Raw genomic sequence first — 14869 nt, 5'->3', positions numbered from 1 at the left:
CCCGGGTGGGGGATGGCAGCACTTGTTCTCCGGACACCGTGACAAGACTGTCTTGTCCGAAGAAAAATGCCGCCCATGACCGAGGATTGAACTCCGTCCCCCAAAGGAAAATTATTCTACAAGATAAAATAGACATTGAATTTAATATTAGGACAAATGTATAAAATGCCATAACATAGTAATTTATTCTAAATCATGTGTTCAGAGAATACGATTGCAATCAGCTAGCACAACTCGATACTCTCTGGAGACATTATCACTGGAAATATTTATTCACGAGACACGAATACTGTAAACAATCTTAATATACAAAGTTCAGTAGAAATTGTATTTAGTTTTCATTTTACTGGATAATTATACTTCATAGCATTACCTCACTAGATAAATAAAGAGAAAATATACCAATTACATTAATATAAAACCAGTATCAATGCACAAACCAATTTGAATCAATCTCAAATATAGTGTCATTAAAGTTGTTAAGATATGACATTTTATATCATGTAGACATCAGTTCTATAATACTAATGATAAAATTAATGATTTGATTAAATATCTGGGGATAATTATAAAAGAACAAAACTGTACTTTTTTGTTAACTACTATAGAACAATTATTTAAAACTATCAATTAAAGCTGAACATATTATGCACAATGGCCAATGTGACTCAAAAGCGTACAAAAACTATAATTTTTGTAGGTTTATTAAAATTTTATATTGACACCACGAAATTTTTCATACATAAAGAAAATCGCCCATTAACATAATTACGTGATAATGCCAATAAAAATGACTTTTAAAAAAAAAACAGGTACAACTTATAATAAACATTTTTTTACAAAAAGAATAAAATAATAGAAATAAAATAATAATTACAAAAAGTTGTATAATATTCATATATGTTAAATATTTTTATGATTATCTAAAGGGTTGTTGATGAACGTTGTTTTAAATTAATAAGATATTTCTACAATAATATTCTTAACTTTAGGCACCTACATCATCCATTGGAAAAATTTTCATAATTTGACAGCAATGATATTTTCAATTCTCAAAAATGATTTAGATCAATATTTGGCAATAAACTGATTAAGAGATAATATGAAATAGAAACAATTTCTCATTGAGATAGAATAATAATAATATATAATAAAAATGCATTTTTGTAAATTATTAAACATCTTCACTTTCTAGTTTAATTTTAGAAAAATCAAATTCTTCTCCAGTGGCTCGTTTGTAAATATCCAAAACGTCCAAGCATGTTGTCTCGAAATGTGATGTAGCATCGTACGACTTTGAAATAAATAACTTGCTGTCCTTTCCATCGTCAATAGGTTCATAATAATCAGAAATGGATACAAATTTCTGTTTGATAGATCCCAACAAATCCAAACCAGGCTTGATCTCCAATTCTGGGTTACTAGTTTCAACTTTGGAAGAAACCATAGCAATAAACCATCCTTGTGCAGACACTTGATGGGTGTTGCTTACTAACGAAACATAAATGTCAGACTTACGGTTGACCTGGTTCTGTGGAATAATGATCTGAGTAGAAAGAGCGTCACGGGTGTTTGGTATAGGATGATTTAATAAGCATATGCAACGGATTACTTGACCTGTTTTTTTTACTCTTTCTTTTATGTAGGACGGGTCACAGAAAACTTGTTTACACTTAGCGACAACACCACCACTTTTAATGCCAACAACGCTCGATCCTTCAAAAACGATTTCATCAACGGGAGTATTCAACATGTAAGTACCACCATAAATAGCACTGAGACGAGCAAAACCTTGAGGTAGTTCTCCGAGCCCGTACAAAGGATACAGATACGGACTTTTTCCATAACGAGCTAGAGAATCACTGTACAATTTGATGCGTCTGATCAAATTGGCAGCGGGTTCGTTGACGTAGTCATCATTAAGATAGAGAGCCAGAGCGTGGCCGGTGAAGTCCTGAGTGTTCTTGTCCAAACCGAACTTGGTGTACAGCTGATAGGCGGACATGCGCTGCGGGTCGACATCCTTCCATGTCTTGGGGTCGTTCTCCTGGAAGTCTTGCACGAATATCAGGAAATTTCTGAACCGCCTCTTCTCAAATATTCCCATCAGATCAGACGACAGCGCTTCCTTCTGGTCGACCGGCACCTTGTAGATTTTGCCGCCCTTGTACACATAGCTGCCCTCGACCGACTTGAACTCCAAGTAGCGCGTCACGCCCGTGTGTATGAGCAGCTTGACCAGTAGACCGTTGGCCATGAGGAACTTGGGCACCAGGTCGACATTCCAGTCGCGGCCGCGCCCGTGCTCCTTCTCGTCGGGCTCTTTCACGCCGAACTTTTGGAACAGCTCCTGCAGCGGCGTGATCGATGCGGACTCACCGCCGTAGTACTTATTGCGATCGACGTGCAACACTTTCTTTCCCGAAACCGACAGCATACCGGACAGGATGCATTCCTTGAGACCGGTGCCCAGCACGATGCAGTCGTACTCTTCGTCCATCGTTGTTTATTAATTACGATCTATTATGATGCGCCAACGACACGCTGCGTGTCCTGACTGGACGCCGTGGCCCGGTTGAAGCTCCGATCGGATAGGCCCAGGACAAAACAACGGGAACACGAAATCAGAAACGATTGACGATAAATTGTGACTGCGCTATTAGACGGAGTCGCAAGTGTGTTATTGATTGTTATTATTATCGTTCCCCGTGTCACGAACCTGTGTCCTTTTATATTTCAGACGCGAACAAAAAGAGTTTGGCAAAACGTCGAATTGTTGTGGTAGAGAGTTAGACACAATAAGGTGTACGTCTGTACACTACTATAGTAATAGTACACAATATATTGCTATACTATATAAATGACGTCGACGAAAATTCGTCAATCGGAAATATCAATAAAAAAATTGATAAAACGCTGGGAAGCCAGTCAAGGTCACACTGTTTGGTACAGTGTACACAAAGAAAACACATATTATTATGGACAACAGATTCTCCACCAAGAGTACAATACTACAATCACAATTCACAAGTAATCACAACTACGGTAGTTACTTAGTTGAATTCACATTTCACACTATTCATAGGCATATAATTATATTTACATAATATTATCTGTGGTTGAATCATAGAGTAATATTACTCTATGGGTTGAATTGAAAGTTCAACAACTACAAGCAGCAGGCTGCTGCAGTTCAGCTGCTGTACATTATTTATAGTACTGATTATAGTGATTACCACCATAATATTATTATTATAAATATAAAAATATATTATGAATAATATACCTCTTACTGTTATTAGCCAGTAAGCATTAGGTATGATATTTAATATTTGTTATTTCCATCGTTATTATACTCATAAAAAAATACAAACTAAATTTAGGCTAATTTAGCTTATCTTTACTAAAATGCTTAAACAATCACTGTCCCATAGGGCAAAGAGAATGTCCGATTAAACAAAATAAATAAATAGGAATTTCATGTTTACATAGTTTTGTATGCTTAATGCTCAATATTTAGTAGATTAGTCATAAGCGGATATTGGGGGGGGGGGGGCTTAAGCCCCCTGAATGTAACAAACCGCACTATAGATGTCGAAATAAATTGTGTATTTTAATATACCTATATATACTTGGTGCCTCTGCTAGAATAAAGTAGGAGTACTGATTAGACACTAGTTAAGAGGTTGAAGCGTTTAAAAATGTATGTTTACGCTAATGGATAAGACGAAAATGTTAAGCCCCCCACGGATGTGACCAAATATCCGCCTATGAGATTAGTATATTAATATATTATAATCGACTTTGAGGAAACTTATAAGCTTCATTCAACTGCAGTCTCTCATCAGACAAATCTAAATTTACAAGAAATAAGATAGGTACTTAATTGAATTTAAACAAATACAAATCAAAATAATGGAAATGTAATATTATAATATACAATTAACATATTTTAATACCTAAATATAATATGTTATCTTCAAAGCTCAATAATTATTAGCTCATGTTAATTTCTACTAGTGAATGCTATGAACCTATTAACTTATGATGGAATGATTAATTTATTATTAGAAATTTGTAAATCAAAAATTTCAATTTCAATTAAGGAACCTGGTGCCAGTTTTTCAAATTTTCCGCAATTCTATAAAATTTTAAAATTAAATTTTATATTTTATATTTTATTTTATATTTTCACCTCAATTATAATACTTTTCCACTAATTTACTACCCGATAGCTATTTAGGTGGGGCGGGGGGTTGATAGGGTGGTATTATATCGATCAAAACACACTTTACAGGAAAAACCTCATAGATTGGTCCGATTTCCGTAATTTTTTTATGTTAGATAGAGGAAGATTTTTTACAGGGCGCATTGGACTTCCATTACGTTGCTAAAAACAAAAAATAATTGATTAAATTTAAACTTCTAATTGTAACATAAGATTTAGAAAAATAATTTTGAAAATTCAAGTCCAATGCGCCCTGAGAGAAGTATTCCTCTATCTAACAAAAAAAAATTACGGAAATCGGACCAATCTACGAGGCGTGAGGTCCCTTAAGATTATTGTTCAACTTTTGTAACAGATTGCCAAATAAAAAAAATATGTTAAAATAAATAAATAAAGGTACTGGTCTAGTTGACCCCCGCCAGTCAGGTTTAGTTGACGCCCACCACTTAAATCTCTCGTGTTTTTGATATTCTATAGTCAATAATCAATAATTTAATATATAATTATAGAATATTATAATTTAATAATTCATAAAAAAGTAAGAAAATTATTTAAATAATATATCATACATTCATTCGGTATTTATAGATACATGATATATATTATATATGAATAAATAAATCGTAAAAAAATATATATCATTCACATATAAATAATAATGCAGAAAATAATAAAAAATGATGCAGGTGGCCAAAATTCTGCTATGTCCTTCAAAATGTTGTTAAATGGATCGTGGCCGTTTAATTTACTACGCCACATAAACTCAGACAAGGAGGACGGAGTGGCCGAGCGGACTAAGACGTCGGCGCTGGTTCAATACCTCGGCCGCGGGCGGCATTTTTCTTCGGGCAAGTCACGGTGTCCGGAGAACAAGTGCGGCCATCCCCCCTACAGGTGCCCCATTAGAAATTCTGCCAAAACACAACACACACGTGTACCAACCTACCCAATCTAAAAACCTACAGTTCCCTTCCCACACCCAATAGCCTATGTTGCCGCGGGTTATCCAAAAAAAAACTCAGACAATTAAGAATCTAGGAAGTTTTTCTTAGTCCCGCTTCGTTTCTTAGTGCCCTATTTAGCACTTCCCCACATCCTCTCAGCATTCTGCGTGTGAGCTCCACTTATAGGATCCATAAAGTTATACTTGTGGTTAACTGTTGAGTGAGTATAAAGGCCGATTTGTTGAATATATTATTATAGGCTCGCTATAGGAATCAGATACAATGGTCGATCCAACTCGTATACGTTCACAAATTATTTGCAATAATGTATTTTCCGACCTATCGGGTACACATGCAACGAAGCAATCATTCAATTCTTGTGGCTATATTGGTTTTTAAAATGAGAACCTACATGTTTTAATGCAAATTATGAATCAAATGATTTTTATAAAAATTGTAATTTAAATGTTTGAAAATTGAAATCGAAATTTAAACAAAATGTTTCTTAGATATTCTATTTTAAATACTATAAAAATAATAGTCTATTAAAAGGATGTTATTTACTTTTGTTTTGAAAATGATCAATAATATCAATCATTTAATAGTTTAAACATAAACATTTTTTTAATATGAAAAAAATTTCGGAGTATAATAATAATTAGTAATAATAACTAATAAGTAATAATAATAAGTAATAATTATTAACTAATTTATATTTTATATTGCATAGGTACCTAGGTACCTTTTTAATTATAATAACTGAGCTCGTATCCATATTCCATTTCCAAAGTATTTAACAGACTATTAGCTAATTTTCAGAAAAATCATCTGATTTACAATTTTTATTACAACATGTAGGTCCTTATTTTAAAAATCAATGTTGGTATCGCCACATGATAGTGGACACTCTTTGTTCTTTAAAATATGTTTTGAAAAATCTAAATATTTCAAAATATTAATTTAATTACACTTTGATTACACTTAAAAATTCCAAAATCAAAATTTTAATATACAATTTATTCCACGAGGGAATAATCAGTTTTTGCGCATCACGAATGATGGTTTCGGCGACGGGACTACGTGAGTGCTGGACCCCATTATTTTCCTCTCCAATCATCCTAAACGATAGACTTCACCCGATACCGAACATTTCTGACCCGTGACGAACCGATTCCCTTTCTTTCCAAGTTCTTATGGAAATGGGAACATTGGTCGGTGGACTGATTATTCTCTCGTGGAATAGACTAGATAGTCTAATTTAAACATAAAACTGTACTGAGCGTGTTTAAAAAATCATCCTGTATAGCCACATAGGCTAAATTATTATGAATGTATTATGTAATTTAAATAAAGAAAAAAAAATTGTTTGATATTGATATATAAATTCATTATTTTTATTCAGTCTGTGAATATCAATATTATTAAATTATGAGCTAAGAAGCTTTGATTTTAAAACAGTCCAACAATTTTTTAATTGTGCTTATTATATAAGTTATACACTTATTACGATATACATTAAATTTTAATAATATAATAATATTAACGATAACTCACCAAGCTCAGCTTACGGTGTACAGTGTAGGTATATACACTATACAATGGGTTATACGTATAACTATAACTTATAACTGATATAGTGATATTATGTACATACCTACTTACTATTTACTGCGTATGTAATTATGTAGTTATGTGTGATGCCAAGTTTTTGGCATTTGTTGGACAGTGTAGGATGATACTCGGATATCGGAATATATGTTAATACCAAAATTGATTGTCAGGAAGTTTTAGAAATTATCCTTTGTAATTTTTCCTCTATTAACTTACTTTCCAAATCATTATTTTATGCTTGCCTATTAAATAAAATTATGATATAGTTTTTAACATTTTTTTCTCCACTTCACCCAACCGATAATGGAAAGTATTGAAATAAGCATTAAGGTTAGTTTTTATTTTATCGGTTGCCACGATAAAAAAAACGCTCTTTTTTATAACTGAATGCAATTATTATACTATGTTAAATGTTTTATTATTTCTTAATATTATCTTTCTATATTTAATAACCATTTTATTTGATTGTAAATTGTAATATTGTTTTATATTTTTGTATTATTTGTACATTGTATAGGCTAACCTACTATTATATGCTTTGTATACTCTTCGCTCAACAAACGTCACGTTAAATGCATTGCGTTGTATATAGTGTTCTATAGTTGTAGGTACGTTTGAAAGACGGAGACAAGTGAAAACTATACACGTTATGATTGTGTATCTCTTATTAAAATCATTAACCAAAATCAATATAATCTATGCATGATTACATATTTTGAAGGAGATACAAAAAATAACAGATAATATGCATATATTTACAAACATCGAAATATAAAATATTATATGTTATATAGAGGCCTGCAGAGGGCAAAAACTTATAATATCTAAAATTGTTTGGTTTACATATTATTATACATAGGTACATAATATATTAAAAATTTAACACGGCGATTTAATAACTTCGATTTTGATTTATTATTTTAATAAAATGTAATATAATTTGTACTACCTATATATAATCAGATGTAGGTATAGGTTGTATTTTAGTGTACAAATAAGAAAAACATAAATGAATAATATAATTATGTATTTTTATAATAGAGACTGACAGCAGTAAATCCGGCCTCCTATATAGATCCGTTCCTGATTATAATTATGATTGTTCATCAATCATCATGAACTATCATTCAATGGTGGTTCGTCACTGGTGGTCATCGTGATCAAATTTGGCTATGAATGTTGGATACTTGCGGATCTAATACCTATACGGCTATACAACCGATTCACGTTGCGTCGCAAGTATACACCTAATATAATATATCAGTCATCACCGTCATGTAACATGTCATACAATTATACTAAAGCACTATATTTATTGTTTGTACCATGAAGTAAGGATAGTTATATCTTTGTTCATGGTTTATATCACAGATATATTAAAGTGCTCTACTGCTAGAGTCAGTAGTCACTACTCACTATAGCCATGTAAATAATATATATTATAAACACAGTGCAGGTTCCTTCGTATTTTCAATTACATCGCAGCTGGTGGCAGGTGACCATCACGATGATGATGCGTGTAGGTATATTATAATATGTCATCAACTGCACAGTGCACAGCACAGTTTTTTTCTACATAAAAAAATAAGATTATTTACATTATATAAGTATATATTATAACCACAGAGTATAACGCATACATCATGTGAAAATACATTTTCAAATAATAGAACTTATAAAAGATCTGTGGTGTCGTGATGGTTAGCCAGCTGGTGGACTATACCCTTAAATTTTAGTATAAAATACGTATTAATGTTTGATAGGCATATTATTTTTTTACGGTACAATTTAAACGGCCAAATTTGTTAAATTCCCGTGACGAGTTTAGATTCTTAACGTTTTCGATTTTCAAAATTAATTTAGTTTTTTAAAGAAATATCGCCTGTTCAGGGTTATTATTCTCATCATCATCTACATGACTGCATGTAATAATGTGTCCGTAAAGCACTTCCCCGTGAGTTATGACTACCTCATATATAGTCATATTCATATAATATATAGGTACCTCCAGGCTCCAAGGGTGCTTGCGGGGAGGGTCAAGCGAGCCATTGCTCCCCCCCCCCCCCGGGGATTTTTAACTGCATGTACTTTAATATCAATGTCACTATATAACTAATATTAGATTTTAAGTAATTTTTATCTTGCCCTAGGTGGGATTTTATCCTTCGGACGCGTTTGGGCATCTCAATATGCGTATATCATATAACATTTAAACGTTAGACGTCGTTAGGTAGGTGTTATTATACAAGTCATTCAGTCGGTGAGGTAAGTAAAAATTTATTAGATGTAGGTACATCATATTTGAAGTCGATGTGTTCGTGAGTAAATAAGTAGTGTGGACACGCCTCAACATTTAATTCCGTGCAACTCAATGTAACTATGTAAGTATGAAGTATATACAGTATTGATTTGTACAATTTTATTTTACAGCCAATAAAGCTCGTATATTGTAACTATAGGTGGGTTGTTAGTACATGTTGTAATATTGTATACTAAACGAAATGTTTCCGGACATCTGATGTTTTTTTTTTTCATTTTGAATTTCAATTGATTCAATCGAAGATAAAAGTACTACCTATATGCTTATCTAAAAAAGGTCACATGATGTGCACTGACCGATAAGTTCTATTCAGTACAGGTAACATTTTAGTAAAGGAAGGAGTTGTAGGCAACAGCAAATAAATTACACAACGATTTTGTTAAGTAGGTAGGTATTATTATTTTGAATTTCCATATAGTCTGAATATGTTTGGACTATATTTTAACCTAAATAATACGTCATATTAATTAGCTATTATTTTTATACTTATAGTAATAGTACATTAATTATACTTATAGAACATATATATAATTATGGAAAAAATCAAAAAAAAAAATCAGAATAGGTATTAACTCAATGAGCGACAAATGTTTGACTCATATTTGTTTAAAAAATGTATTTATTATTTCCTGAACTGAACAACCATTACAATAATACATATAATACCTATTCTTATTAGTCACTTTGTAATAATTTTTTTTTATTTTTATAAGAAATATACAATCTGTACCCTGAGGCACGATAAGAATATGGGCTGAATTACAGTGACATGAATGAGTTGTTGGAAGAAGCCACCCAGTAATGACACTTCCCATTGACTTGAAACTTTGTAATAAATAATAAAATATAATTTACCGTTCTCCGTGATTACGCATATAATACGCTAAAAATGGAATTTCCATCATCGATGATCCGTTTGCGTGTGATTTATATGGTGGGTATATACACGGTGCAGTAATATAATATGATAATATAATGTAATATAATATATAATGCACTATAATAAAACTGCAATCAAAAGTTATAAGTTATAAGTTTACGTGGTTATAATATCTACATAGTAGGTAGGTACCTACACAAATGAATAGGTTCAGCCGAGAAAAATATTTATGAATGTTATAGATTTTTCGTCGAATTCGTACGCTTGTTTTTGATTCATTACAATTATAAGACTGGTTAAATGGTGAATTCAAAATGGTCGGAATATTTTAAGCAAATCACAAACGTCAGTACAAACAGAACAGCTATAAACACGAAACACCACCTAACCGTTTTTGAACACTGCATGGCTGCGGCGTTAGAATAAAATATAGACATTAATCAACGGAGCTCGGTGATGTTATTGTAATTTGTTATGACTTTATTAATTTTTATTTGTACTAAACACGTGCCTACGAGTTTATATAATACGGCGTAGCTATATGCCTATATGGTATATAGTATATACTCATTACGTCAATTTAGGTATACTTATTACTTATATATAGTAGATAATGTGATGTTTGTGTTCGCAGCTATTGATTAAATCACACTACTGTATACAATATACATTCAATTATGATATTATGTGTATTATAAATATATATCATCACTAAAATTATTATACAGCTATGATATAGTGTATTGTTAGTGTATATATAGCCGATAGGTGATAGCTTTATCCAATCGAAGTTCGAACGTCGTTGTTGCGTCATGCAAGTGCACAAAGTTCATATTTATCTAAACATATTATAACGATTATATATAATAAATAATAACAATAATCCTAGCTGTATAATAAAAAATAAGAACCACAAAAATACAAAATAGCATCTCACTAAAAACGTCTGATTTTCAATTAGGTACATATTTTATAATTCATAATACTGCAGTAGGTACGTAATAATACCTACGTATTTACCTACTTTATTATTTCATTATTCTGTAATATATTATGTTACACATTACAATTATACGCACTTATAAATGGGTGTACATTGTGACGGGGCTGCAGCTAGAGGAGTTTTGAAAAAATTAGGTACAATTTTAAAATACTTATGTTTTAAAATTAAAATATCAAAAAAAGCCTAGGCGTGCAGACCCTGAAATAAAGTTAAATATTCTTTCTTTTAAATGTTATACCTAATAAATCAAATTACTCTAATACCTATAAAAATACAACCAAGTAAAAATAATTATTCTGAACGTATAACGTGATATTAACTTTTATGAATATATATTGGCATTTGGCGTATTGTTTTTGTTGTAGGTACAGAGACAACACAAACGGCTACGATAGAAGTCCTCATAACTCAATAGGTTATAGTCTATGGATAGACAATTTTTAACCACATATTATTAAGACAAAAAAGTATAATAATAATATATTAATACAGGTATATTTATTAAAATGTAACCAATTAACTTATTGTAAGTAATTAGTATGTTTATTTTACATTAATCATTCGTATACAATTGTAGGTATTGATATTGATGTAGGTAATCAAAAAAAGATCAGTAACTGAAAAATAAACTATAAAAATTAGGAAGATTTTTAAAAGCAACAAGGTATGAGAGGGGGTCACTGCTGACTTCGCCCTCCTAGAAAACAAAACAAATAATTAAGAGGACGCCACACCGGGCATTCGTTGTCCACGCCTTACAAAGTACAACATGGCAAATTTTATGTTCACAATAATAGATATAATATCATCATTTTCTATACATTCAATGAAATCTTCAAAATACATCATCAGTTTTTCTTGCTATTAGGGCGTGAAAATGTGATACAATGTCCCCAGGTCAGTTTTTCGTAAGTACCTATTGTTCTCACAAGAATTAAAAAATATCAAATAACATGTGCACAGTGTTATATTTGAAATTTAAAAATATATCATAAACTATATAGTATTAATACTTTGATAATCATATATACTGTCCGTCTTCTAAGCTCAGAATCGTTTTTTGTGTATAATGATTTTTCTTTGAAATCGAACATACTATTGCGGTAGAAATTAGAATCAACAATATAAGCGAGTTCTCCAGTTTTTTTTATAATTAATTTTAGAAATAATGGTTGGCGGCTGCTGTTTACGTAAACAGTTGTGGAAAATGAAGAGTTTTCCTTTTCTGTCGCAATATTTTCCAATTTTACTAAAAAAATATTCTCTATGTTTAAAACTTTTCCATGGACATTTTGAACAATATTTTTAAAGGAAAATTGTACAGTTTTTTTAATTTCGATGCATAAAGCTTTGAAGTTTATAGTAAGTACATACAGTTAAATTCCCAAGGGGGGCAATGACCTTTCCCCCCTGCGGGTGCCTTTGCCACGGAGTACTCCGTAACAATATGCAACATTGTTTATTATTTTATAGATATTTGCATTTCTATATTTTTGCGTGTTTTTAGTTATATATTGAGGTAGGCTAACAAGTGCAATTATTATAATAGTCAATAGCAGTATGCAAAATATAAAATTTGCAACAAAAAAAAACGACACTTTTGGCAGCGGTGGGATTCGAACCCACGCCTCATAGAGACTGGTGCCTAAAACCAGCGCCTTAGACCGCTCGGCCACGCTACCTCAGTGAAAATTTCTGCAAAAACAGAGGTACTTTCGTTATAGCACAAAAAATTGTAACTTTAAATACCTAATATAGTAATATCTACCTAATTAAATAATACGAGTGTACGACTAACTATTAACTATATTAAGTAGTGATGATTAGTATTTTATGGCTTCAACGACATCGTTTATAGTGACGAAAGTGGAGATAAAATCATCAAATCGCACAATGGCGCCAAACTGTTTTGAATTAATAGGGTTCAGTCAGGCCCGTATTGAGGGGTGGCCAAAATGGGAAATTTCATTGCTCCCCGGGTCGAACTTATGAAGTGGTACATTTGTATTAGCTTTTTTCGAGTTTAAACATTGCGGCGAGCACATTGGGGGGGGGGGGGGGGAAGCGGGAGAATCCGGATAGCTGTATCGTAATTATTATACATTGCTAGTTAATAATTTATACATAGTAGCATTGATTATATAATACTGTATTATATAATCAATGATAGTAGGTAGGTAACTACATCATTAACTACACATCGAAACTGTACGAAACTTTTATAACTTTATAAGTTTATTTGATATTCATAATAATAATATTATTATTGAACCTATACATATTATTTCAATTAATTTTTGTGCATTAAGGGGGCTGCAGCAGGTTTTGGCAAAAGTCAAAACTAATGTATATTTGACCAATCTAAACATTAATTTTGTTTGTTATAATGTTTTCCAATATATTTAAATTCTGTATCATAAAATAAACCTTAAGGGGGCTGGAGGGGGCTCCAGTCAATGAAAAAAAAGTGACTTTTAGACCAATAAGCTAGACAAAACTGGAAAAATTTGATTTGACGGATTTTAATTTTGAAAACGGATTATGATTGAACAACAAGTTTACTAGAGAATGATCGAGGCGATTTTGAATATTCCAATTATTGTTAGTGTCATTATAATGAATAATATAAATACAAAAATATCATATTTTATTTTCGATATTTTTATTTTTGGATATCACAGCTGAAAAAAAAAATATACAAAATCGCCTCGATCATTCCATTGTTAACTTGTTGATCAATCATAATCCGTTTTCAAAATTAAAATCTGTCGAGCCAAATTCTTCCAGTTTTGTCTAGCTTATTGGTCTAAAAGTCACTTTTTTTACATCGGCTGCAGCCCCCCTAAGTGCTTATTTTCAATTTTGTAGTTTATAATAATAAAATCAAATTTCATACATGTAAAATAACATATACCTACATTTTTGATAAGCGAAAAAAAAGGCTAGTTGGTCAAGTGGTACATGAAAATTTGTAAACTGTGTGGTGGTACGCGGATATAAAAAGGCTGAGTATCGCTGTACTACACAGTGTACGAGCACGAGACGTATGACTATATTAATACATGACGGTTTGAAATGCAGGCGTTTCAAACCAAACTGATTTCATATACCTAATAACATTTTGTTTTGCATATCGATATAATAGTATATATATTCAATATTATTATAGAGCACTTGGCATATTATTACAATATAATTTTCACCGTGTATACATTTTTAATAAATTGACTTAACTTTGAAATTATCATGGAAACATAATTGGGGATTTAGGCTAAATCGCTAAATTGTTTTTTTTTTTTAATTTTCACTAACGCCAACTTACGAGGAACCTTGTATTAAATTTTCAAGTTTTTTGACAGAGCGAACATTTTTTTATCGGCCTTAGTTTAAATACAACTAATAATAATCAAACATTTCGTATGCTTAAAAATCACTCAACATGATTAAAAAATGTTTGAAAATGTAATGGTGTATAAACATTCAGGGAAAATTTCATGTATTTATGGTAAGGTGTATTTAGAGTTACACCCATAGACCTTTTACTAATAGACCGGCCCACCTCATGTATCCACCTACGCACGATAGGTGGCACTTTTCGGTTGCTGAGTTACTCTGATACGTCTATATATATATTTGTACTAAACGGGCTGCATCACTGCGCTATGTTGACTCACAACTATCAATGCTTTTGGCCGGTCTATAAGAAGAAGGTCTCAATGGTTACACCAAAAACCAAAATCAATTTTGTGTAAAAATTACTGTTTTTCCTTAGTATTTTTTTTGTTTTTCCCGTCGCTTTTTAACACTACTTTGAATATCCTGCCGAATGCACCAATTATAGATTCACTTTCCCATCGGAAAAGAATAAAGATACCGGAGTTAA

General features: G+C 31.6%; 1 protein-coding gene, 1 long non-coding RNA gene and 1 other non-coding gene across 3 annotated transcripts; all 3 read right to left on the bottom strand.

The window, feature by feature from the left end:
* Positions 1 to 686: 686 nt before the first annotated feature.
* On the bottom strand, positions 687 to 2890 carry LOC132951979 (rab GDP dissociation inhibitor alpha). The gene has a single exon (XM_061024070.1). The coding sequence runs from the start codon at positions 2498 to 2500 to the stop codon at positions 1175 to 1177; it is 1326 nt and encodes a 441-aa protein (XP_060880053.1). The 5' UTR covers positions 2501 to 2890; the 3' UTR covers positions 687 to 1174.
* A 4903-nt stretch (positions 2891 to 7793) lies between these two features.
* Positions 7794 to 10473, bottom strand: LOC132952106 (uncharacterized). Its single transcript, XR_009665445.1, has 4 exons — positions 10180 to 10473; positions 9959 to 10111; positions 8200 to 8355; positions 7794 to 8030 (listed from the first exon to the last, which is right to left on the bottom strand). It is a non-coding gene; the product is annotated as an uncharacterized LOC132952106 (long non-coding RNA).
* A 2114-nt stretch (positions 10474 to 12587) lies between these two features.
* Trnal-uag (transfer RNA leucine (anticodon UAG)) lies at positions 12588 to 12668 on the bottom strand. Its single transcript has one exon. It is a non-coding gene; the product is annotated as a tRNA-Leu (tRNA).
* Positions 12669 to 14869: the final 2201 nt, after the last annotated feature.

The sequence above is a fragment of the Metopolophium dirhodum genome, chromosome 9, assembly GCF_019925205.1.
Source record: "Metopolophium dirhodum isolate CAU chromosome 9, ASM1992520v1, whole genome shotgun sequence".
Classification (NCBI taxonomy): Eukaryota; Metazoa; Arthropoda; class Insecta; order Hemiptera; family Aphididae; genus Metopolophium; species Metopolophium dirhodum.
The sequence above is the reverse complement of the archived record's forward strand: the minus strand, read 5'-3'. Positions and strand labels throughout refer to the sequence as shown.